Consider the following 24,461-nt stretch of genomic DNA (forward strand, 5'->3'; position numbering starts at 1 on the left):
GGGGACTGGGGGGGGGTGGAGTGCGCTGCCTGCCCCGCCCCCGCTCTTCCCACTTTGGGCGCCAGGGGTCGCTCTGCCTCCGGCCGCTTATAGTGGCTCCCGCCGCGCGGCAACCCACACCACCCGCGCTGCCGCCCCGGGGAGGAAGGTTAGGGGACGCGGAGATCCGGAGAGAGCTGGCGGAGGAGAGAGTCGCCCGGCCAGGGCTCCGGCCAGGGCTGCCACCCAGGCTGAGAGAAGAAGGCGGGAAGCGCTTTCCAAGAGCGAGAGCGCGCGCGAGAGAGCAGGACCTCGGAGGAGGTCGCGTCCAGTGGACGCCACCCGCAGCTCAGAGCCTGGGACGTCCGGAGCGCCGCCACAGCCGCCTCGCCCGCCCCCGGCCCGCTCCAGCCCCGAGCGATCTGTGACCTGGGACCCCCTCCCAGGATCGCGAAGAAGCAGCTGTCGGGAGACTTGTGAGAAACCCGCCGTCCAAGAAGCGGCGGCTCTCACCGCCCGGGTCGGATCCTTAGGACTGCACCGGAGGGTAATAGAAGACCACAGGGTTTCGAGCTGTGCCCGGGCCAACTCACAGGGTTAGGGGGTGGGGGGCGCAGGGACCCCTGCCCTCACGGACGGCTCGGGAAACGCCGCCCCGCTGCGGAAGGAGGGACCCGGTGGAGGCAGGGAGGCCCGTCGGGGGTGGTTGGAAGAGGGAATCCAGACCCGGGCGCCGGCCAGGCCACCCTCTTCTGGGCCCGCGGAGAGTCCCGGGCCTCCCGTCGCCATTGCGCCCAAAAGCGAGGAGGATTTGCTGGCCCTGGCCGCGTCGCGGCTGAGCCGCCGCAAGCGGGTGGCGGGCGCGGCCGTCGGGGTGGCCATGGTGCTGCTGCTGCTGGTGGCCATCCCGCTGCTGGTGCACAGTTCCCGCGGCCCCGCGCACTACGAGATGCTGGGGCGCTGCCGCATGGTGTGCGACCCGCACGGGCCCCGAGGCCCGGGCCCCGACGGTGCGCCGGCGTCCGTACCTCCCTTCCCACCGGGTGCCAAGGGGGAGGTGGGCCGGCGCGGGAAGGCAGGTCTGAGGGGACCCCCAGGACCTCCGGGCCCCAGAGGGCCCCCCGGAGAGCCGGGAAGGCCAGGCCCCCCGGGGCCGCCCGGCCCAGGCCCGGGAGGGGCGGCTCCCCCGGCCGGCTACGTGCCCCGAATCGCCTTCTACGCCGGCCTGCGGAAGCCGCACGAGGGTTACGAGGTGCTGCGCTTTGACGACGTGGTGACCAACGTGGGCAACGCTTACGAGGCGGCCAGCGGCAAGTTCACCTGTCCCATGCCCGGCGTCTACTTCTTCGCTTACCATGTGCTCATGCGCGGCGGCGATGGCACCAGTATGTGGGCCGATCTGATGAAGAACGGACAGGTGAGGCGCCCCTCCGCCGCCCGACTCCCAATCCACACGGCGGGCAGTGTCCCCGAATCCCCCTGCCCTCGAGCCACAACTCAGCTCCTTCCTGGAAACAGCGCCAGGAAATCCAGGAACTCCAGGCCGTTCTTGTACGTATATTGTACATCGTTTGTTTAGTCAAGGAGGAATTGGGGGTCAGAGAAAGAACATCACTCTGCCCAGGGGGCTCACCGGGAGTGTTGGAAATCACTATTATAACAAGGGACTCAAAGCTTATCCTCTCTGCGGCAGAGATTCACACTTCAACTATAGGCAGTCACTCCAATTATAGACAACCACACCAAATGCCTTTGGTGTCTCACCATACCAATTACTTGAGTTGCTATTTCTCTCTTTCTTTTTGACGGGTTCCAGCCTTCTGGCCTTGATTTCCCGGCCTGCATAGGGAAGAGTTACCCAGAATCTGGTTCTTTGAGATTAGAATGGAATTTGTGTTTTAGTGAGCAGGCGGTGGTGGGGCTGCTGTTTAGTGTAGGGGCATTCAACTTAGATTTTCAAGGTGAAAAAAGAAAGAAAACCCTTATTTGCCCATTTGCCAGTCTTATCTTATTTCTTACTCCAGAGCCTCTGGCCAGGCTAAGGCTGGGCCTTGCCCTCTGATAATACTGATTCTCAAATAATACTGAGCTCAGGCCAGGAACAGGAGTGGTTAAGAGTGAAAGCAGCTAGGTGGTGGGTTTGGAGGAAGGACAACCTGGGGGGACAGCCTGGAACTTCGGCCTGATCACAGTTCTCACATCCTCCCTAACAATCTCAGCCTCTAGGTTCTGCTTCGTGGTGCTGCCCCTGAAGGCAGAATCAGAGTTATTGTCTCCTTGGCTTAGGGGAAGAAGCTTAAAAAAAAAAAAGTCCCTTATCTGATCCAGTCAGGTGGTGAGGATAGCTAGGCTGAGGTGGAGGGAGCTGAGAAGTGCAAGCTGGAGAGAGCTGGGGCACAGCAGTGACCCCAGAATGCTCCTAGAAAGGAAGTGGTGCCTTCCCTATCTGTCAGACCTAGTCCTGGGGCTCTTTGAGCCTTGGGCCTTGCTACCGTTGCAGCACCTGTGTACACTCAGAAGGACACTGCTTCACAACCATCTCCCACACATATTTTGGGGTCTCTTCCCAGAGGACCTTCCCAGTGGCCCAAGGATAGGGAATGAGTGTGGATCTGTGTGGGACAGAGATGGTGTGTAAGGAAGTGCGTGTGTACAGAGCGGGAAGATGTGAGTAGAGCCACGGTATTTTTCTGTATGTGGCACCTAGTAGGTTGGGTAGGTGTACTTGGTACACACAGGGTGTAGGGGAACAGATAAGTGTGTATTTAGAGTGTGTTTATTTCAGAGGAGGGTGGCAGATAGCTCCCACTCTGTATTCCACAGCGCAGGCACTGCGGCCCTGGGGATGGTAAATAATGATTAAAATAATGATGAATAATTAATGAGTTAATAACCAGCCCGGTGGGACAGAAAGAGGGGGGCTGGGGAGGGGGCTGGCAGCCTGAGGCGAGTGCCAAAGGAGAGGCCAAAAGAAAGGCAGAGCTCTGGGTTCCCACAGAAGGCATTAGCTACCACTCGGCGGCGGAGAAATGGACACCTCAGAGGCCAGAAGACAGCAGCACTTCCCAGGCCTGCACCCATCGGCACACCCACAGACACACTGGTGTGATGCCCAGCTCCCAGGAAAGCAAATGCACATTTGGAATTTACATGGAGGTCTAAGTGGGCAACAGCTTCTTAGCATCCTACAGGCTAATATTATTTTTAAAGCAAGAACAGTAATAGCAACCACTGTATAACGGTTTCTCTGGGCAAACCACTGTTCTACATACATTCCACATGTCCTTCAATCCTAACAGCCTCACAGGGTGGGCGCTATTATTCTCCTTCCATCTTCTCAAACATACACTTTATAATTCAAATTGAGGCTTGTGCCTGAGGCGCTCAGCTAGTGAATAACAGTCAGCAAAGCTCGAGATCCCATCCCTTCCCCGACTTCCTCCCCAGCACCTACAGCCCACTTCCCGTGTGCCACACTGGAACCCCTAGAACCAACCCCTCCACCCCAGCTGGGAGCACAGTCCCATCAATGTCTTTCCCTCCTAGGTTCGGGCCAGCGCCATTGCTCAGGACGCCGACCAGAACTACGACTATGCCAGCAACAGCGTCATTCTGCATTTGGATGTGGGTGATGAGGTCTTCATCAAGCTGGACGGTGGGAAGGTGCACGGCGGCAACACTAACAAGTACAGCACCTTCTCGGGCTTCATCATTTACCCGGACTGAGCCGGGCACCTTCCCCCATGCCCTCCTTGCCCCTTCGCTCCCATCTTCACCTACCACCAGCAGGCCCCACCCCATCGTTTGTAAGAACCTGGCGATGGGAACCAGCCTCCGGCTCTGGGAGGTGGCTAAAATGGCAGGATTTGGGGTGATCAAGGCTCTGAGTCTGGGGAGCAGTGTGGCTTAGGAAGGGACCATCTGCGGCCCCATGAGGTATAGTGAAAGCCAAACCAGAGAAGGGGCCTGAGGCCTTGGTCCTCTTCTAACTAGAGCTGGGGAGCAGTCTCACCAGGCAAGCTCAGAGGCCCGAAATGCAGAAAGGATACCCTGGCAGCTTGAGTGAAAGAACAGAAATCAAAAGGAGCCTGTCTAGGTGAGAGATGCTAAGATAGGGTATCCCCAGCCAGGACCAAGGCACCTTTATCTCCTCATCTCCCTCCTTCATGTTCATTTTAAGGCTCCAGCCTGGCAACTTCCCTATGAACTGGAAGAATCAGTGAATTCTTTCCTAGTGTTTAAAACTCATTCTGTAGTCTCCCCTCTCCCCTCTCCTGGGGCTACAGCTACTGTTGCCTCTTCCAATAAACTGAGGTTGGGGGATTGTGTGTGGTTTCTTAACTTGATGCATGGTGTACAGAATGGAGGAAAAGTGGCTGACCCTCTCTGACATCCTGAAAAAACTCCCACCCTGCTAGTCAGTTTCTACTAGTGGTAAAGGATTATTCCTGTCAAGGCTGCCTGCCAGGGAAAGGGAACAAGGTGGCCCAGACTCCTGCTCTGCTGTGGGAAGAAAGAAAATATCAGTTTTAGGAGGGCTTTCCAAGCCCTCCTCTCTAGGCCAGCCACACTAAGATTCCAAAAGGTTTCAATCTGGTGTTCTTGTCATTAGGAGACATTATTTTTTCTTTTGGTGCCAGGCCTTGGGCTTGAACTCAGAGCTTGGCTGTCCTTGAGGTTTTTTTGTTTTGTTTTCTTTTTTTGGCTCAAGGCTAGTGCTCTACTACTTGAGCTACAGCTCCACTTCTAGCCTTTGGTAGGTAGTTGGAGATGAGTCTCAGACTTCCCTGCCTGGGCTGTCTTCAACTCACAAGCCTCAGATCTCAGCCTCCTAACTAGATGGGATTATAGGTGTGCACCACCATGCCAGGCTTCTTTTTTAGGTGTTGCTATGCTACTAAGGTTGGCCTCTAACTTCTAAACTCATGCAATCTTTCAGCCAACTGGTACTTATCACTTGTGACTGTTCCAGCAGAGGGGCTCTGGGAGACGAGGGAGTAGTTGATGGTTCTTGGAAAACTGCCACTCTCCCTCCCCCACCCCCCACCCCCAGCACTCAAGAGCTTGCTGAGAAAGTGGGCTGGGGACACAGTGGGAAGACTTTCTGTCTGCAGAACAGTTACTCAGGTTAAGCCTGAGAACCCAGAGGCCTTTGACTTGTAGCACACTGCCACCATGTGGGCAAATGGGGAGCAACAGCAATGGTTGCCTGCCCTATTTAGACTGTCTTAACTCACTAACTGAACAAGTGATACTTTATAAACTTTATTAAAGGTTAAAAGAGTGTTAGCACTGAGTTCTACTGGTAGTCCAACAATAAATAAGGGCTAGAAGGAAAAGGTGAGCTCATAAGGGCAGGAGCAGGTGAAGGCTGGAGCTTCATGATGTAGAATCCTTAGGTGCTGTAGAACCAACTGGAATAAAACGCTAGAGGAGAGAGAGAGAGATTACATTCCTATTAGCACTCACTGAAGGAGCTGAGGTTAGTCCCACCACTGCCCCCACTTTCCACAGGCTGGCTGTGCCACAGGGTTTGGCTGGACATTGGAAGCTCACCAGGGCTTCTTGCCACTCAAGCAACTCTGCCACAGGGTTGGTGCAGACCCTAGTGGTGCCTGGGGGAGGGGTCCGGCTGGTGTAGAAGGCACACTCGTCATCTAGGCGGGCCTCATGCGAGTGGTGGATGGCAGTGAGACAGGCTTTGAGGCGCTGCCTCAGGGCCAGGGTTCGAGGAGCCAGACAGCTGGGGCCTGAAGGCAGGTCATGAAGAGTTTTAGAGAGGGCTTTGGCGCCTTCGTTGTCACCCTGCCACACTGCACTGCTCTCTTCCCTTCCCCCAAGGAAGAGTGATAGTTGCTGTGTGTGTGTGTGTGTGTGTGTGTGTGTGTTTATCTGTTGGTCCTGATGCTTAAACTTGACCTGAACACTGTGAGCTTTCTTGCTCAAGGCTAGTGCTCTGCCTCTTGAACCACAGCTCCACTTCTAGCTTTTTGGTGGTTAATTGGAGATAAGAAATTCAAGGGCTTTGTTGCCAAGGCTGGCTTCAAACAGCAATCCTCTGATCTCAGCCTCCTAAGTAGCTAGGATTTCAGGGGTAAACCACTGATGAGCTCCTCCCTTCTTTCTGAGAGCCAGGCTGGGGCAGGTGGGATGGCATCACCTGGCATAGTCCAGGGGATTTCTCCCAGTGACAGGATCCCCTTCCTTCTTACCCCTTCCCAGACACCTCCTTACCTGCCTGACCTGACGAGGGCTTCTGAGACTGAAGTGAATGGATAGGGGGGCTGGCACAAAGTGGGCGTTGGGAAGAGAAAGTCAGGCTTGTGGTTGCCGGTGTCCCCTGATTGCAGCGAAGCCACAAGCTGGAATCTGGGCTTCTAGGTTCCAGAGAGTAGTAGGCTACTGATGCCCCCTGCTCGACCGGAGGGCAGGCCTCTGGGAGTGCAGCCTGTTGCTCATGGGGACTAGACTGAAGGAGTCCAGGCAGTGCTGAGGTACAAGGCTCTGGAATCTTAGGCTGTTCCTGGGAGAATGCTGGTGTCTCTGGCCCAAACCTACAACAAGATTCTGGGGGCCCTGGCCCTGGTGGAGGGCAAAATTGTGCCACTTCAGCCTCTACTCCAGGAAAGGGCTGTGGTTCTTCATACTCCTCTGGAAGGCAGGGCTCTGGCAGCCCAGGGTGCTTTGACAGTCCAGGAAGGGAGGGTGTTCCAGAATTATGCTCTGGGGCATTCAGAGTTTTAGAAATCTCAGTCAGTAGAGGCTGAAGTTCAACCATATCCAGAGAGGAGCCTCCATTAAGAGGAACACATTTGCCCATTGCCAGTCCCTCCATCTCCTGTCGCAACAGCTGCTGCAGGACACTGATGCGCTGTGGTAGGAGAGAGTACCCCAGTGTGACATCACTGTGAGTTCACGTGGTCTACCCACATGTCCCTCTTCCCATACTCCCTGTGTCCTCTCCCACCCTAGCAGGCTTCAAATCTGCCGTCCCACAGACCCACCTGCATCTTTAGTTCTTGGAGGCTGGGGTTGTGATCAGGATGTGGTCCAGAAGGACTTGTCATAGTTGAGTATCCAGACCTCTCCTGCATCCTGACATAACCGTCCTGGTCAAACAACTGTACAGTGATCTGCTCCTATCACATAGGAGGAAAGAGGGCAGGTGAAGAAGCCAGGCAGAGGCAGGAAGACTACTTGAATCTCACCACTATAAGGAATGAGCAAAGTCTCTAAGAGACTCTAGAAGAGCATATGCCTTAAAAACTAATTCGGGCCAATAATTCCAGCACTCCTACTGCTTTACTCCTGAGGTAGTAGGGTTGAAAATTTGAGACTAGCCTGGGCTACTGTCTCAGAAAAAGAAAAAGGGGGGCTGGGGATATAGCCTAGTGGCAAGAGTGCCTGCCTCGGATATACGAGGCCCTAGGTTCGATTCCCCAGCACCACATATACAGAAAACGGCCAGAAGCGGCGCTGTGGCTCAAGTGGCGGAGTGCTAGCCTTGAGCGGGAAGAAGCCAGGGACAGTGCTCAGGCCCTGAGTCCAAGGCCCAGGACTGGCCAAAAAAAAAAAAGAAAAAGAAAAAGAAAAAGGGGGGCTGGGAATATGGCCTAGTGGCAAGAGTGCTTGCCTCTTATACATGAGGCCCTGGGTTCAATTCCTCAGCACCACATATACAGAAAATGGCCAGAAGTGGCGCTGTGGCTCAAGTGGCAGAGTGCTAGCCTTGAGCAAAAGGAAGCCAGGGACAGTGCTCAGGCCCTGAGTCCAAGGCCCAGGACTGGCCAAAAAAAGAAAAAAAAAGAAAAAAAAAGAAAAAGGGCCTGAGAAGCAGCAGAGAAGCAGAAGAAGTGGTGAGTTTCTCGACAGCACACTTGCCTCAAACTCAAACTGCCAGGTCTCCAAGCCAGTGGGACAAGGCCAAAGACAAGTAGTACTTGGCTTCTGATACTTACCCAGGGTGTGGCAGGCTCTTCAGGACAAGGTTGAGGAGAGAGTCCACTGGGCCATCGGGCCTGTAAACAGAAATGGGAAGTCAGCAGGAGCAAGCATCTTTATTTATTTATTTTTAATTTTTTTTTTTTTTTTTTTTTTTTTTTGCCAGTCCTGGGGCTTGAACTCAGGGCCTGAGCACTGACCCTGGCTTCTTTTTGCTCAAGGCTAGCACTCTGCCACTTGAGTCACAGCACCACTTCTGGCCTTTTCTGTATATGTGGTGCTGAGGAATCGAACCCAGGGCTTCATGTATATGAGGCGAGCACTCTACCACTAGGCCATATTCCCAGCCCCAAGCAAGCATCTTTAAATGGAACCCAGTCTCCTCTTGCCTCTGTCTGCCTCTTGCCACATGATTGCTAGGCTGGGATAATACCACTGATATCTCCAGCTCTGTTTTCCACTTGTTACTTTTAGGATAGGGTCTCACTTCCCTCCCCAGCAAGCATCTGAGCCATACCTGCCTTTTTATTTTTTTGTCAGTTGTGGGGCTTGAATTCAGGGCCTGGGTGCTGTCCCTGAGCCCTTTTGCTCAAGGCTACTGTTCTACCATTTTGAGCCACAGCGCCACTTTTTGTTTTCTGGTGGTTAATTGGAGATAAGAGTCTCACGGACTTTCCTGCCAGGGCTGGCTTTGAACTGTGATCCTTAGATCTCAGCTTTCTGAGTAGCTAGGATTATTGGTGTGAGCCACTGGCGCCTGGCTTCTGTTTTTTTTTTTTTAAGAGAACAAAACAAAGGTATGTATTATCGGAACACTTCTAAATTGTACTGGCAAAGATCCAGCCAGGTGGATATGGGTGAAGAATAGCAATTCCCCTCTCAATCTTGTCATCTCTCATCACCTGAGGCCTGAAGGATCTTCCCACTACCCAAGCTACAGACCTACCTCACAAAGAGCCTCAGCCTATGGCTGGACCCTAATCAATGATGATACTCTGCTTTTACAGAGGACCAGCAGCTGCCTGTGTCTTAACTGCCCTCATAACCATCTATCCCCCTTTCTCCTCAGTTGTGGCCCATGCCCGCTATTCCCGCCCCATCCCTTACCACCCTCTCTTACCTGCTGAACTCTGGGGACTGATCGGATGGGAGTGAATTGGACTTTGGGTCGAACCGCAAGACGTCGCAATGATTTAGAATATGGGGTCTGGGGAGAGATGTAGGTTTCTGAGCAGGGATAAAATCTAGACCTAGCAGCAAGCTCTTGAGCCAGCTGGTTCTGCTCTTGCCAGCCCCTAGGAGTTGTTGATACGAACCAGAGTTGGGAAGCCAGGAGATAGTACCCGCTGAGCTTGTCCAAAGGGTGACGGGTGGGTGACAGAAGGTGGTACCACACGGCCAGGCAAAGGCTGGGCCAAAGGGGCAGGGGAGGGCATCACGTGAGACTCACCACTGACCTGTGGGAAAGGAAAAAAGTAGGAGTAATCTCTTCCCTCTCTGCCTTTCTATGTCTTGTTTTCATAAGAAGCCAGGGTAATTCTTTCTTTCTTTTTTTTTTTTGGTGCCAGTCCTGTTAAACTCAGGGCATGGCCACTATATGAACTTTCCTGCCTGAGCTGGCTTTGAACCATGATCTTCCATCTTAGCCTCCTTAGCTAGGATTAACAGGTGTGAACCACAGATGTGTGGCTACTGTGATTCTTTCTAGACAAGTTAAATCATTCATCCAGGGGGCTGGGAATATGGCCTAGTGGTAAAGTGCTTGCCTCACATACATGAAGCCCTGGGTTTGATTCCTCAGTACCATATGCAGAGAGAAAAAGCCAGAAGTGGCGCTGTGGCTCAAGTGGTAGAGTGCTACTCTTGAGCAAAAAAAGCCGGGACAGTGCTCAGGCCCTGAGTTCAAGCCTCAGGACTGGCAAAAAAAAAAAAAAAATCATTCATCCAAGTAAGAGTCAAGAACTTGCTCTGGTATATGAATCCTTACCTAATCCTTTTATTACTGAAACCTCACCTCTTACCTCTCTCCTTAGTTTCAACCATCCTGGTCTCTTTTGCCACACCCCCTCCTTGGGGCCTTTGCACTGCAGGTCTCTTGGCTAAGAATATTCTCTACTAGATATCTGCATAGCCCATGCCCTAACTCCTGCTCTTCATTTACACATAATCTTCTGACTCAAATTACTTTACATTCTGATACCAACTCCTCCACTCCCGATTCCCCTTCATTACCTTGCTTATTTATGTAAGCTACTTGCTTGGCTTGCTTGCTCTGCTGTTATTTTATCACTTGAGACATACCTCTAGCCCTTTTGCTAATTATTTTGCAGATGGAGTCTTGCTAGTTATTTTACAGATGAAGTCTTGAAGACTTTTCTGCCCAGGCTGGTTTTGAACCTCGATCATCTGGATCTCAGCTTCCTGAGCTTTACAGGCATGGGCCACTAGTGCCCTGCTATTTATTTTCACAGAGAATACATTACCATATGTTATCTTATGTGTTTTATACATGTGGTCGTTTAATTTAGTGCTGCCTTGGGGCTTGAACTCAGGCCTGTTCCTGAGCTTTTTGCCCACGGCTAGCATACTATCACTAAGCCACAGCTCTGCTTCTAGCTTTCTTTGATGGTTAATTGGAGATAAGAGTCTCCCAGACTTTTCTTGCCCCAGGTGGTTTCAAACCATGATTCTCAGATCTCAACTTCCTGAGTAGCTAGATGTGAACCACCAGCACCTGGCTTATGTTTATTTTTGATCTCTCCCTTCTATAATATATATGTCCAGAGCCTAGAATAGTTCCTATACTCAGTAGCTGGTGGGAAAATACTTGTGGATTGAGGAATGATGTTCTTGGCTGATAAGTGTCAGAGGTGTGTGTGTGTGTGTGTGTGTGTGTGTGTGTGTGTGTGTGTGTGTGTTTATCAGTCTGTCACCCCAGGTCCTAGATACAGGGAAACAGGACTCAGACCCACTCTGGAGAGGGCCCAACTAGGAAAAACCCAGACCCAATAATATTCTGAGACCCAGCACTACCTGGTTCCACCCGCATCCTAAGTGCTATCCTTGTGGAATTCTCCAAGCATCTCCCCTACTCCCCACCCTCATCCCAGAAGGGTCCCATCTCACCCAGGCATGTGTTATCTCTCGTGTTTCTCTTAATGGTACACGCTGGGCTAAACCCAGGAGGGCTCCTCCTCCTTCATCTGAGTGAGGGATAATCTCATGTTCTTCAGAGAGAGAGGAAGCTGAATGGAGAAAGGAAATTCACAGTAGTATCTGTAACACCCACCAAATTCTGCCATTGGGCTTTGAAGCCTCTGAAGAGAACAGGGTACAGCCTCTTCATTTTAGCAACCCCTATTGTCCTTTAGGGACCCAACCAGCATACCCTGAGAGCCCAACACTTCTTCAGCACTTAGGTATCAGAATACCCTGAGTGGGCTAGGGGTATAGTGATAGCTCTTAGGACCTGGGGAAGACAGTGGGTAGGAGATCAATTTTGCAGGGAGAAGAAATGGGACACAAGTAAAATTGGGCCAACTTCTGACCTATCCAGAAGATATCCTTTTTCTCAATTACTTTCTCCCTCCCTCCATGTTTCCTTCCTTCCTTCCTTCTTTCCTTCCTTCCTCCCTCCCTCCCTTCCTCCCTACCTTCTTCCCTCCCTCCCTCTCCCCTCCCTTCCTTGTAGTGCTGAGGATCAAACCCATGGCTTCTCAATGCTAAACAAGTGCTTACCATCAATCTATATCCCCAGCTCTCCTGCTCCTGACCTAGCCTCCTTACCTCCCCACTTCTTCACACTGCTCCCATTCCTCAAGCCTGCTGAGTTTCCCCTTGTCTTTTTCTTTTGTGCCAATCATGGGGCTTGAATTCAAGGCCTGAACACTGTCCTTTAGTTTTTTCTGCTCAAGACTGGAACTCTACCACTTTAACCACAGCTCCACTTCTGGCCTTTTGGGTAGGTTAATTGGAGATAAAGAGTTTCATGGACGTTCCTGCCTGGGCTGGCTTTGCTCCTTGATCTTCAATCCTCAGATCTCCAGCCTCCTGAGTAGCTAGGATTACAGGTGTGGGCCACTGGTGCCAGTTTTCCTCTGGTCTTATTCCCTACTGCCGGCAGCCCCTCACTGTCTCTTCATAGCCAAACACTTACCAGGTTGCACTGGGGTCTCCAGGAGCAATCTTGAGACTTGTTTCACTGAAGTCCTGATGGCAATAAAGGACAACAGTAGTCACTGAGCACCAACATAAGCTGAACACATACTCAGTGCTTTACAAAATCATCTCATTTCATTTGCACAACTACTTTTTTTTTTGCATAAATACTTCTAATAATGGTACAAACATTTTCTTCATTTAACATAAAGACATCAAAGCTCAGAGAGATTAAGGTAAACTTGCATAACTACTAGAGGTAACAGTCAGAAATTTAATTCAATGAATTCAAATCTCATTTATTGTCAATCTATACTCTAAACAAATAGCACCCCCCCCTTTTTAAAAAAAATTTCTGGTTGTACAGCTTAAACCCTTGGCTTGGGCACTGTCTGTGAGGTCTTTTGCTCAAGGCTAGCACTCTACCACTTTGAGCCACAGCACCACTTCCAGTTTCCTGGTGGTTAATTGGAGATAAGAGTCTCAAGGACTTTACTGCCCTGACTGGCTTTGAGCCATTATCCTCAGATCTCAGCTCTTGAGTCGTTAGGATTATATGCATGTGCCATCAGTGGCCTAGCACCTTACATTTCTGAACTCCCCTCTTATTCCACATCATACTGAAGCCAGGCTATGAAGGCTTGGACCCTATTCCTGGGTGGTCATAGGTTTTTTTCCATTCCCTCCTGGGCAGAATGGGACTCCTAAAGCTACTAGAAGATCCTAGCTCTAGAGTACCCCTTTCTCACAGGTTCATTTTTTTTTCCACACCCTTCCATATTTCTTACCGGCTGCTGCCACCTGTCTCTCTTCTTAGCTCCTGTAAGCTAGGACGGGTAGACTGAAAGGAAGATGAAAGCAGAGTCAGAGGCAAGCCCCATACCTTCCTCATAACTACTGCTTAATTCAGCATAAGGTATCTATCTTCTCTCTCAGGACCCACCTTTGTCCCCAAGAAGAAGCTCCCAGAAACACAGAAAATAAGCCCTTCAAAGGCACTCACCAAAGCTTCTAGTCTCTGGGGGCACAAAGTCTGGCTTCGAGGTCCTGGTCCCTCCAACCTTGAGAAGCAAGAAGCCCTAGCAGAGTCCAGTCGGTGGATGGGGGTCCTGGGGGCTAGGTATGCAGAGGCCCGAGCATTCTGGGACCCAACAAAGGCTATCAGCAAGATGTTATACCTCCATCCTTAGCCCACCCAGCCTGATCTCACATCCTGTCTTATTACCTGACCTCTCCGGGTGGTGCCTCCCTTGCTCCCTCGAACCAGTACTCTCTGAGCCAGACTAGACTGGCGCCCTAGGGGATGGCTCTTCACCCCCTCACCTGACAGGATGGTGGCCAAGGCTGCAGGGTCAGCCACAAACTCTATGGCTGCTGGAGACCCTGCAAAGGAAGAGGAGACAGGGAAGTGAAAAGGAACAGGAATAGAAGAGGCTGAGGGGCCAAGGAACCCAGTATAGTCACAGTACGGTACAAGAATGAACAGAGAAGGCTAGAGATATGAATCAAGTGACTCCATACCTAACAAGGGCAGACTCTAATATTGGAGGTGGGGGGGGGGGGGGAAGTGAGCCATATAGACTCATTCAATTGAGCCTAGCTCACCAAATTTTGGAAGAATTTCATATAAGATACAGTTCTAAGCACTTGAATCAAAGATGAATAAGACAAAGCCCCTATCAAGAAGCTATCAACAGCCTATAATCCTAACTATTCAGCAGGCTGAGTTCTGAGGATCCTGGTTTGAAGCCAGCCTAGGTAGAAAAGTCCCTGTGCGAGTCTTATTTCCAATTAACCAATCACAAATCAGAGGTGGTACTGTGGCTCAAGTGGCACTAGCCTTGAGCAAAAAGAGGCTCAGGGATAATGCCCAAGCCCTGAGTTCAAGTCCCACAATAAAAAAAAAAAAGAACTATCAACAAGCCAAGTGCTGGTTGCTCATGCCTGTAATCCTAGCTACTTGGGAGACTCAGATCTGTAGATCATGGTTCAAAGCCAGCCCAGGTAGGAAATCCATGAGACTTTTATCTCTAATTAGTCATCAAAAAGCTGACAGTAGGGGCTGGGGATATAGCCTAGTGGCAAGAGTGCCTGCCTCGGATACACGAGGCCCTAGGTTCGATTCCCCAGCACCACATATACAGAAAACGGCCAGAAGCGGCGCTGTGGCTCAAGTGGCGGAGTGCTAGCCTTGAGCGGGAAGAAGCCAGGGACAGTGCTCAGGCCCTGAGTCCAAGGCCCAGGACTGGCCAAAAAAAAAAAAAAGCTGACAGTAGAGATGTGGCTAGAGATGTGGCAAGTGGTAGGATTCTAGCCTTGAGCAAAAACGCTCAGGCCTAGTCCCAGGACTGGCACAAAGAGAAAGGAAGCTAGCCATATTAAGCACTGGTGGCTCACGCCTGTAATTCTGATTACTCAGGAGGCTAAGATCGGAGGATAATGGCTTGAAGTAAGCCCAGGCAGGAAAGCCCATGAAAAAGTCTATGAAACTCTTATCTCTAACCAACAAAAAGGTAGACATGGAGGTGTGGCTCAAGTGGTAGAGCACCAGCGTTGAGCAGAAATAGCTAAGGGACAGCACTCAGGCCCTGAATTCAAGCCCCAATTCTGGTACTAAAATTTAAAAAGGGGGCTGGGAATGTGGCTTAGTGGTAGAGTGCTTGCCTAGCATGCACGAACCCCTGGCTTCAATTCCTCAGCACCACATAAACAGAAAAAGCCAGAAGTGAAGCTGTGGCTCAAGTGGTAGAGTGCTAGCCTTGAGCAAAAGGGAGCCAGGGACAATGCTCAGGCCCTGAGTTCAAGCCCCAGGACTGGCAAAAAATTTTTTGAATAAAAAAAATTTGTTTAAGGCAAGAGGAAGCTCAGCAGGGTTTAGAGGGACAGTGTGAGGAAGCGAAGAGGTAGGATGGATAGGTTAGAGGGAGCAGGAATGTTGGGGAGATAGGTTGGTGATAGAGCACTTGCTTAGGTTCAAGCTAATACTGATACTATCATTAAGTAACAGACTGCTATTGAGAAGTAACAGTAACAGACTGAAGCCATTATAAAAGAAATAGTGCAAACTATTAGGACAACACAAAGGAATTTAGCTGTGATTGGCGAACTGGAAAACAGAAGAGGATTGCTTCTAATAGCAAAGAACTTTCCAGGAGTAGGGGACAGCACTCATGTAGTATGCAGGATACCAGGGGATGTGCAAAGCCCACTGTGTCCTTTCCAGAGGCTGCTTTTCCAGTCTTCCCAACAGGTACCTGTCTGGGGCGGGGGCCCAGGCCCCACATTTTGTCCCCCAGGGCTAGGCTTGAGCTCTTCCAAGGGGTTCCGTTGTTGAGCATTCCCCACCAAACTTTGTGATTTCTCTGTTTGGTGCATGGCTTTCAACCTGGGGCTTGCTGAGTCAACCAGAGAGCGCTGAATACCGAGCGGTGGCTTCTGCACCAGGATCTGAGGAAGAGAGAAGGGAAAAAAAAAAAAAACTGAGATTCAGCATTTGTGTGCAATGCTGGTGTGTACTGTGTCTCTCATCTACCACACCCTTCTTACCCTTGGATCCTGGTTCTCCTGGTCCAGGGTGTCCAGCTTCACTGTGGAGAAAGGCGGGCGTCTCTGAGAGCGGATGGGAATCTTGCTAGGAGTGGGAGATACACCTCGGAGGCGGGGATGCTTTGTGGCTTGAAGGGTGGTCATGACGGCTACAATATAAACGGGCAAAGGCAGGCAGGATTGGGAATCCAAGTCCACCAATTCTCGTGTGCGTGCTGACAAGCCTAATACGTCCTCCTCCGCCCCAATTCAGGCGCCTAAAAAGCCCCCAGCGCCTGCAAGGCCGCTCTTCTGGCTGCCGCCGGAGAAAGGCCAAGCCGGTCCCGTTTGCCCAGCTCTCCTCTCGGTGAGCCACTCAGCCCGCACACACTTCAGGATCCGGGGTCGCACCTTTCCGGGAACTCTAGTGAAGGACGGGAAATAGATAACGATTTCAAGTTTCTCCGGCTTGCCTCCGCTTTTTGTGTGTGTGTGTGTGTGTTTTTTTCCTCCCTCCGATTTACTGGGCTTCTGCTACTGCTAATTTCCCAGTTTGTAAAATACGCCAAGGTCCTGATTGGCTCGTCGGTGCTGCCACGCAGGCGCGTGACATCTGGCTCAGTCGTCCAATCCGCAGGCTCCGGGGGCGGGGCTAGAAGAAAGACTACTTGTGGAACCGCTTTCCGACCAGAAAAAAAAACAAAAAAAAACTGACCCACCCGCCTCCGCCAGCCAATGCGAGAGCGGAGCGCGAGTGGAAGGCTGTGAGTTGAGGCGGGCGGAGGCCGTCCTGAGGCCGGAAAGGCGTGGCGCTGTGTCTGGGCCGCAACGGGCACCGTCCTAGTCTCGCGAGGTCTCAGGCCTGGCTCGGAAACGATCTTCCGCTTTGGGGCTGCGACGTGGTGTGTAGGGGTGGTCATCTTGGCCGGCCCTTGGCCGTAATGTGGGACCAGTATTGGAGTTACCACTTTGTAGAAAATATGTGCACATTCTGCCCAGGATGAGGAACTACCTCCAAGAGGGCAAAGAGGACTAAAAGGAATTGAACTGAGCCCTACAAGAACAAGACAACAACAGCAGCAAAGCAGGCACCAGTGGCTCACGCCTGTAATCCTAGCCACTCAGGAGGCCGAGATGAGAGGATCAGAGTTCCAAGCCAGCCAGGTCTCCAGTTAATCAACAAAAAATCGGGAAGTGGAGCTGTGGCTCAAGCTGTTGACTGTCAGTCTTGAGCAAAAAAAAAAAAAAAAAAGGTCAGGGAGGGAGCCCAGGCCCTAAATTCAAGCCCCATGACCACAAAAACAACAACAGCAACAACCAAAAAACCCTGATAAAGGGCTGGGGATATGGCCTAGTGGCAAGAGTGCTTGCCTCGTATACATGAGGCCCTAGGTTCGATTCCCCAGCACCACATATACAGAAAATGGCCAGAAGTGGCGCTGTGGCTCAAGTGGCAGAGTGCTAGCCTTGAGCAAGAAGAAGCCAGGGACAGTGCTCAGGCCCTGAGTCCGAGCCCCAGGACTGGTCAAAAAAAAAAAAAAAAAACCTGATAAAACCACAAAACTTTCCCAACAGTTGTCTTATAACACCACGTGGCTGAAACTTGAAACTCAGTAACAGTACTGAGAGAGCTGGAGGTCTTCCCACCTTTGGGTTGCCTTTTGCCAGCCCACAGGATTGACTGGGAAGAGGATTCAGTGCTGATGAGAGACAAGGTGGGTGTGAGACTGCCAAATCACTCTCCTAGGACACCTGGTTTAGAATGGTAGGGGTAATCCTTAACAGAGGACTAAAATAAATGATTTAAAGTTAATCAGACTATGATAGATTTTGCTGTTGACCACAGTGGTTACTACTACATAAGCCAGGACCATGGAAGTCCAGAAAAGTTGTCAGAAGATATATCTATCACTCATGGGAAATCATTCCAATTCTCTTGTGAATTTGATTCATATGAGTTGACCTGAGATTTACTCTTGTACTCTTTGGGTGTTGCTTTTTGTTGTTTATTGTCTTGGGGCTTGAACTCAGGACCTAGGTGCTGTCCTTGAGCTTTTTCACCCAAGGCTAGCACTCTACCACTTTGAGCCACAGCGCCACTTCTGGTTTTCTGGTGACTAATTGGAGATAAGAGTCTCAAGGACTTTCCTGCCCCAGCTGGTTCAGCCTCCTGAGTAGCTGGGTGTGAGCCACTGGCATCCAGCTTTTGGGTGTTTTTGTTTTTGTGAAGCTACTAGAGCTTGAATTCAGGGCCTTGCACTTTCATTTTTCACTCAAGGCAGGTACTCTATTACTTGAGCCACAGCTCAATTTCTAGCTTTTTAATGGTTAGTTGGACTAAGAGTCTCACAGATTTTTCTGCTGGAGCTAACTTTGAACCATGATCCTCAGATCTCAGACTCCTGAGTAAATAAGATTCACAGGTATTCACCATCAGTGCCCCACCTAATTACTCTTATAGTCTCACAAACTAAGTTTCCAAAGTCCATGCAGTAGAAGTAGATGATCTTAATTCTGTAGGCTACCTTAAAAGCAAATAAAACCATTGTGCAGCCAATTGCCATTCTAGTGACTCCTCATCCTTCAAATATAGCCCATTTTCTGTATCCCAAATGCCTAATAAGGGGGCTTATAGTTAATAATTGTGTGGTACTTAGTAGTAGCCATCTTGCAATGTACCAGTTAGGATGAGGCACATTCACAGTCCCTGATATGATAATGGAATAAGGCAGTTCCATCTTATTTCCTTGCTACCTTTCTTGTCTTATTCCCTATCAGTTTCCTACATTTTCTTTCCCTGAGATCCCTGAGACCTCAATATTCTCTGAATGCTCCATATTTCCATAGTTTTAATCTCCCTGACTTTTTAAACACTTGATTTTACAAATACTGTATAGAATGAACACACACACACACACACACACACACTTTTTTTTCTTCCAGTGCTGGAGGGTCAGACCCAGAATCTTGTGTTTCATGCCTGCTAGACAAATGCTCTACATCACCTACATCTTCTGAACCCACATAATCAGTCAGCCCCCCTTTTTTTTCTTGTGCTTTTTTTTCTTGTGCTTCAACTCTGCGACTTGTTCTTTGGCTTGACTTTTTCACCCAAGGCTGGTGTTCTACCACTTGAGCTATACATCCACTTCCCCATATTCTCTCTCTCTCTGTGTGTGTGTGTGTGTGTGTATGTGTGTGTGTGTGTGTGTGTGTGTGTGTGTGTGTGTGTGTGTGTGTGTATACCAGCCCTGGGGCTTGAACTGAGGCTGGGCATTGTCCCTGAGCTTCTTTGCTTTTCTGCCCAAGTTGACTTTGAACCTCGATCCTCAGATCTCAGCCTCCTGAGTAGCTAGGATTGCAGGCATGAGCCACTGGTGCCTGGCTCCTATAATGCCCTCTATTCCCTCAATCTCTCCCAGTCCTCCCTCAAAAAAATCCTCTTTTTTACTAACCATCATGTGTTCATGCCTTGCAGTTCACAGTCTGCATTAATGAGTCAGTGGATGGATGAATAAATAATTGAATAAATGCATGGAAAGACAGGGAAGATCTACAAGAAGAAGTTTTTGTTTTGTTTTTTGCCAGTTTTGAGGTTGAACTCAGGGCCTGGGCATAGTCCCTGAGCTGCTTTTTTCTTGCTCAAAGCTAGCACTCCACCACTTGAGCCACAGCAACATTTCTGGCTTTTTCTGTGTATGTGGTACTGAGGAATTGAACCCATGGCTTCATGTATGCTAGGCAAACACTCTACCACTAAGCCACATTCCTAGCCTGAACTTCTTTAAAAAGGGCCTGTGGCTCAGGCATGTAATCCTAGCTACTCAGTAGACAGATCTGAGGATTACAACTCCAAGCCAGTCTGGGTAGGAAAGTTCAAGAAACTATTATCTCCAGTGAACCACCAAAAAGCCAGGAGTGGAGCTGTGACTCAAGCAGTAGAACACTAGCCTCAAGGGTAAAAGTGAAGGGACAGAGCCTTGGCTCTGAGTTCAAGCCTCAGTACCAGCATAAAAAAAAAGGGGGGGGGTGTTATTAATGCTCAGAATGCCTGCCACACTTTTGAGAGCATCTATTCTGTTTTGTTTTGTATATTTGTGGGTTTTTTTTTCCAATGCTGAGAATCATACCCAGGGCTTATGAATGCTAGGTGGATTTTCCATTAAGCTACACCCTTATGCCATTCTCATGTTCACTTGAAACATTGCAACTATTCCCTTACTTGTAAGGAATATAATTGATTTTCTATACAGTAATCTTAATGAACTTCTTTCTTGGTTCTTGCAATTTGTCTGTTCTATTGAGTTTCTAAGAGATAATTTTCTTTTGCAAACAAAACTAATTTTATATCTTCTCTTTCAAACATTTTTAATTTATGAATTTCAAAATCATCTTTTTTTGTTGTTTTTGGTGGCAGTGCATTTTTTTTCATAGGAGATACATCTAGTGGACTTTCCTTCCTGGGCTGGCTTTGAACTATGATTCTCAGATCTCAGCCTCCAGAGACGCTAGGATTACAGGCATGAGCCACCAGCACCCGGCTCAGATGCTGATATTTTAGTGATGAACCACCACGACAGGCTTCTTTTCATAATCTTTATGCCTTATTGGATATTTTTTTTTCTGTGTGTGGGTTTTTGTGGTTTTTTTTTTTTTGCCACATTATCCTGGGACTTGCACTCAGGAGCACTGTCGTTGGCTTCTTTTTGCTCAAGGCTAGCACTCTACCACTTGAGCCACAGCACCACTTCTGGCTTTTTCTATATATGTGGTACTAAGGAATCGAACCCAGGGCTTTATGTATGCGAGGGAAGCACTCTACTACTAGGCCATATTCCCAGCCCCTGGACATTTTTTTTTCTTTTGAGTTTGTTCCTGCTTTTTTTTTTTTTGCCAGTCCTGGGGCTTGGACTTAGGGCCTGAGCACTGTCCCTGGCTTCTTCTTGCTCAAGGCTAGCACTCTGCCACTTGAGCCACAGCGCCACTTCTGGCCATTTTCTGTATATGTGGTGCTGGGGAATCGAACCTAGGGCCTCATGTATACGAGGCAAGCACTCTTGCCACTAGGCCATATCCCCAGCCCATTGTTCCTGCTTTTGTTTGTTGTGTTGGCAGTGGGACTTGTACTATGGGCTTCATGTTTTTCCTTACCTTTCTCTGCTCAAGGTTGGCAATCTACCACCTGACTCACACCTCCACTTCTGGCTTTTTGTTGATTAATTGAAGGGAAGAGTCTCTCAAATTTGGCTGGCTGGGCTGGGCTGGACCTCAATACTCAGATCTCAGCCTCCTGAGTAACTAAGATTACAGGTGTAAGCCACCAGCAACTGGTTGTCTACTTGCTTTGAATGGAGAATGTTATGTAGAAACAGATCGGATTATTCCTAGATAGAGCTAGGAAGTGTGTTCACATACACACACACACACACACACACACACTACATTTACTTCTTCTGTACTTATTTATTTATCTATTATCTATCTATCTATCTATCTATCTATCTATCTACATATAGAAAAACCATGAGCTCTATACTAGCTTTAAATGCTGTATTATCAAAATACTTTTAAAACTTTCTATTGTCCTTAGGATACTTTTGCCAAATATTTTAGAATCTTGCCAAGATAAGGATAGGTTCTTTTCTCTTTGTCAGATCCTGATTAATAACTTGAGATTTAATTTTTTTTTACCAAAAAATGACAAATGAAGCCAGATCTGGTGGTCTACTTCTTTACTACCAGCAATTGGGAGGCAGGAAGATCATAAGTTAGAAGCCAGTCTGGTCTATGCAGAGAGAACCTATCCCAGAGACAGAGAAAGAGAGAAAGGAAAAGGACCTTATGCCTGTAATCCTAGCTATTTAGGAGGCTGAGATCTGAAGATTGTGGTTCGAAGCCAGTCCAGGCAAGAAAATCTGTGCGACTTTTTTTTTGTCAGTTGTAGGACTTGAACTCAGAGCTTTGATGCTGTCCCTGAGCCTCTTCTGTGCTCAAGGCTAGTGCTCTACCTTGTTGAGGCTCTACCTCGTTTGAGTGGTTAATTGGAGATAAGAGTCTCATGGGGCCTTTTCTGCCCAGGCTGACTTTGAACTGCAATCCTCAGATCTCAGCCTCCTGAGTTAGCTAGGGTTAAGGCATGAGTCATAGGCACCTGATTTCTGATTTAAATTTCCAATTTCAGTATATTTCTTCCTCTCTAGCCTTTTCTGGAGTTTTATAGACTGCTTTTATTTTCCAACTTTCTTTTACTTCCAGGTTGAGTTCTTTACCTAGAAATCCCTTTCCTCAATTATGGAAACAATTCCATTTACAGTAGCCAAAAAAAGAATAAAGTACCTAGGGATCAACTTAACCAAGGACGTGATGGACCTATTTAATGAGAACTATAAAAACCTAATAAGGGAAATCAAAGAAGACACAAGGAGATGGATAGACCTCCCATGCTCATGGGTAGGCAGAATCAATATAGTGAAAATGACCATATTGCCCAAATTGTTATACAAATTCAATGTAATCCCTATCAAAATCCCAGTCACATTCTTCACTGAAATAGAGAAAGCAATCCATAAATTCATATGGAAGGGCTGGGGATATGGCCTAGTGGCAAGAGTGCTTGCCTCATATACATGAGGCCCTGGGTTTGATTCCCCAGCACCACATATACAGAAAATGGCCAGAAGTGGCGCTGTGGCTCAAGTGGCAGAGTGCTAGCCTTGAGCAAGAAGAAGCCAGGGACAGTGCTCAGGCCCTGAGTCCAAGCCCCAGGACTGGCAAAAAAAAAAAAAAAAAAAATTCATATGGAACAGCAAAAGACCTAGAATAGCCAAAGCAATTCTAGGCAAAAAAAGCAGTGCAGGAGGTATCACAATACCAGACTTCAAGCTCTACTATAAGGCCATCATAACAAAAACAGCCTGGTATTGGTATAAAAACAGATCGGAAGACCAATGGATTAGAATTGAAGATCCAGAAATAAAACCGCTCTCTTACAGTCAGCTGATATTTGACAAAGGAGCTAAAGACATACAATGGAATAAACATAGCCTCTTCAACTACTGGTGCTGGGAGAACTGGGCAGCCATATGCAGAAAACTCAAAGTAGACCCAAGCCTATCACCATGCACCAAGGTCAACTCAAAATGGATCAAGGACCTCAACATCAGACCTGAATCCTTGAAACTACTGAAGGACAGAGTAGGAAAGACGCTAGAACTTATAGGCACAGGAAGGAACTTCCTGAATAGAGTCCCAGGGGCACAACAAATAGGGGAGTGACTCGACAAATGGGACTACTACAAATTAAAAAGTTTCTGCACAGCTAAGGACATAGCCACCAAAACAGAAAGACAGCCAACGATATGGGAAAGGATATTTACCAGCACAGCAACAGACAAAGGCCTGATATCGGTCATCTACAGAGAACTCAAAAAACTAAGCCCCTCTAAGCCCAATAAACCAATTAGGAAATGGGCAAAGGAGCTAAAGAGAGACTTCACAAGAGAAGAAATAAAAATGGCAAAGAAACATATGAGGAAATGTTCAACATTCCTGGTAGTAAAGGAAATGCAAATAAAAACCCTGAGATACCACCTCACCCCAGTTAGAATGGCCTATACTCTGAACTTAGGCAACAACAAATGCTGGAGGGGGTGCAGGGAAAGAGGAACCCTTCTCCATTGTTGGTGGGAGTGCAAATTAGTACAACCACTTTGGAGAACAGTATGGAGGTTTCTCACAAAGCTCAATATAGACCTACCATATGACCCAGCCATACCACTCCTAGGCATCTATCCTGAACAGCAGGTCCCAAGATATCAAAAAGACATTTGCATTTCCATGCTTATCGCGGCACAATTCACAATAGCCAAAATATGGAAACAACCCAGATGCCCCTCCACAGATGAATAGATCCAAAAAAATATGGTACCTATACACAATGGAATACTACATAGCAATTAGGAATGGTGAAACATTGTTATTCACAGGGAAATGGTTAGAACTTGAAAAATTATGTTGAGCGAGACAAGCCTAGAACACAGAAAACAAAGGGGCATGATCTCCCTGATATATGACTGTTAAGAAAGGGTGATGGAGAGACAGTAGAGACCAGGTCTGTGAAACCAAAAACTGCTTGTCAAATGGTATTTCCCACAGGATTGGGGCAGCGACCCAACAGTATGTAACTAAAACCAAACAACTACTCAACATATAAAGGTCAAAAGTTGACCTCTCAGTGGAATACAATAGCTCAAAAGCTATGTATGTATGTTTATATAAGACTACTGTCAACATATTGTCTAATATCGACATTACATTTAAAGCCCTAGGCGAATTTTCTTGGGATTGGCCACATGGATACTGTATGTTCTTGATACATTGTGTATTGTATATATGTCTACCTGACCGAGGGAAGGGAAAGAAAACAGGGTGTAAGATATCACAAGAAATGTACACACTGCCCTACTATGTAACGGTACCCTTTTTGCACAACACCTTGTCAAAAAATTTGTGTTCAATTAATAAATTAAATTAAAAAAAAAAGAAATCCCTTTTTTCTTCCTGTTTACCCAAGTCCTGCTCATTCTCCAATGCTTAGTGTACTATCACCTCTTTGAGACCCCCTTCATGCCCTCCAAGACCAGCTTTGGGCCTCTCCTTGAGTTGCCACATCACAGTCTGTTTTTCTCAGACATAAGAGGCTAGCCGTTTTGCTCTTTTTTCTTTCTCTCCCACCACAGGTGCAAGCTCCTGAGACTGAGGCTTATTCTCTGAACCCAGCACTATTATTGGCTGGAGAAAGGAATCTTGAATCTAGGGCTGGGAATATGGCCTAGTGGCAAGAGTGCTTGCCTTGTATA

The 24,461-nt window shown here is 48.6% G+C and overlaps 2 protein-coding genes across 3 annotated transcripts; one reads left to right on the forward strand and one right to left on the reverse strand.

Moving 5' to 3' along the window:
* The first annotated feature begins 576 nt into the window (after positions 1-576).
* Positions 577-4,223, forward strand: C1ql4 (complement C1q like 4). The gene is made up of 2 exons (XM_048350649.1): positions 577-1,396; positions 3,526-4,223. Exons 1-2 carry the CDS (start codon positions 860-862, stop codon positions 3,703-3,705), a joined length of 717 nt encoding a protein of 238 aa, XP_048206606.1. The 5' UTR covers positions 577-859; the 3' UTR covers positions 3,706-4,223.
* A 1,045-nt stretch (positions 4,224-5,268) lies between these two features.
* Positions 5,269-16,196, reverse strand: LOC125365171 (trophinin associated protein). 2 transcript variants are annotated; one of them, XM_048365073.1, is made up of 15 exons: positions 16,015-16,196; positions 15,625-15,773; positions 15,333-15,525; positions 13,304-13,461; positions 13,082-13,219; positions 12,867-12,919; positions 12,077-12,129; positions 11,047-11,165; positions 9,237-9,377; positions 9,041-9,127; positions 7,938-7,997; positions 6,984-7,118; positions 6,214-6,850; positions 5,536-5,729; positions 5,269-5,406 (listed from the first exon to the last, which is right to left on the reverse strand). In XM_048365073.1, the coding sequence occupies exons 2-15, from the start codon at positions 15,766-15,768 to the stop codon at positions 5,359-5,361; spliced, it is 2,160 nt and encodes a 719-aa protein (XP_048221030.1). In that variant the 5' UTR covers positions 15,769-15,773; positions 16,015-16,196; the 3' UTR covers positions 5,269-5,358. The 2 variants fall into 2 exon arrangements, with proteins under 2 accessions (XP_048221030.1, XP_048221039.1); XM_048365082.1 differs by lacking the exon at positions 16,015-16,196 and having other exon boundaries at positions 15,625-15,954.
* Positions 16,197-24,461: the final 8,265 nt, after the last annotated feature.

This window comes from Perognathus longimembris, chromosome 1, assembly GCF_023159225.1.
Source record: "Perognathus longimembris pacificus isolate PPM17 chromosome 1, ASM2315922v1, whole genome shotgun sequence".
Taxonomy (NCBI): Eukaryota; Metazoa; Chordata; class Mammalia; order Rodentia; family Heteromyidae; genus Perognathus; species Perognathus longimembris.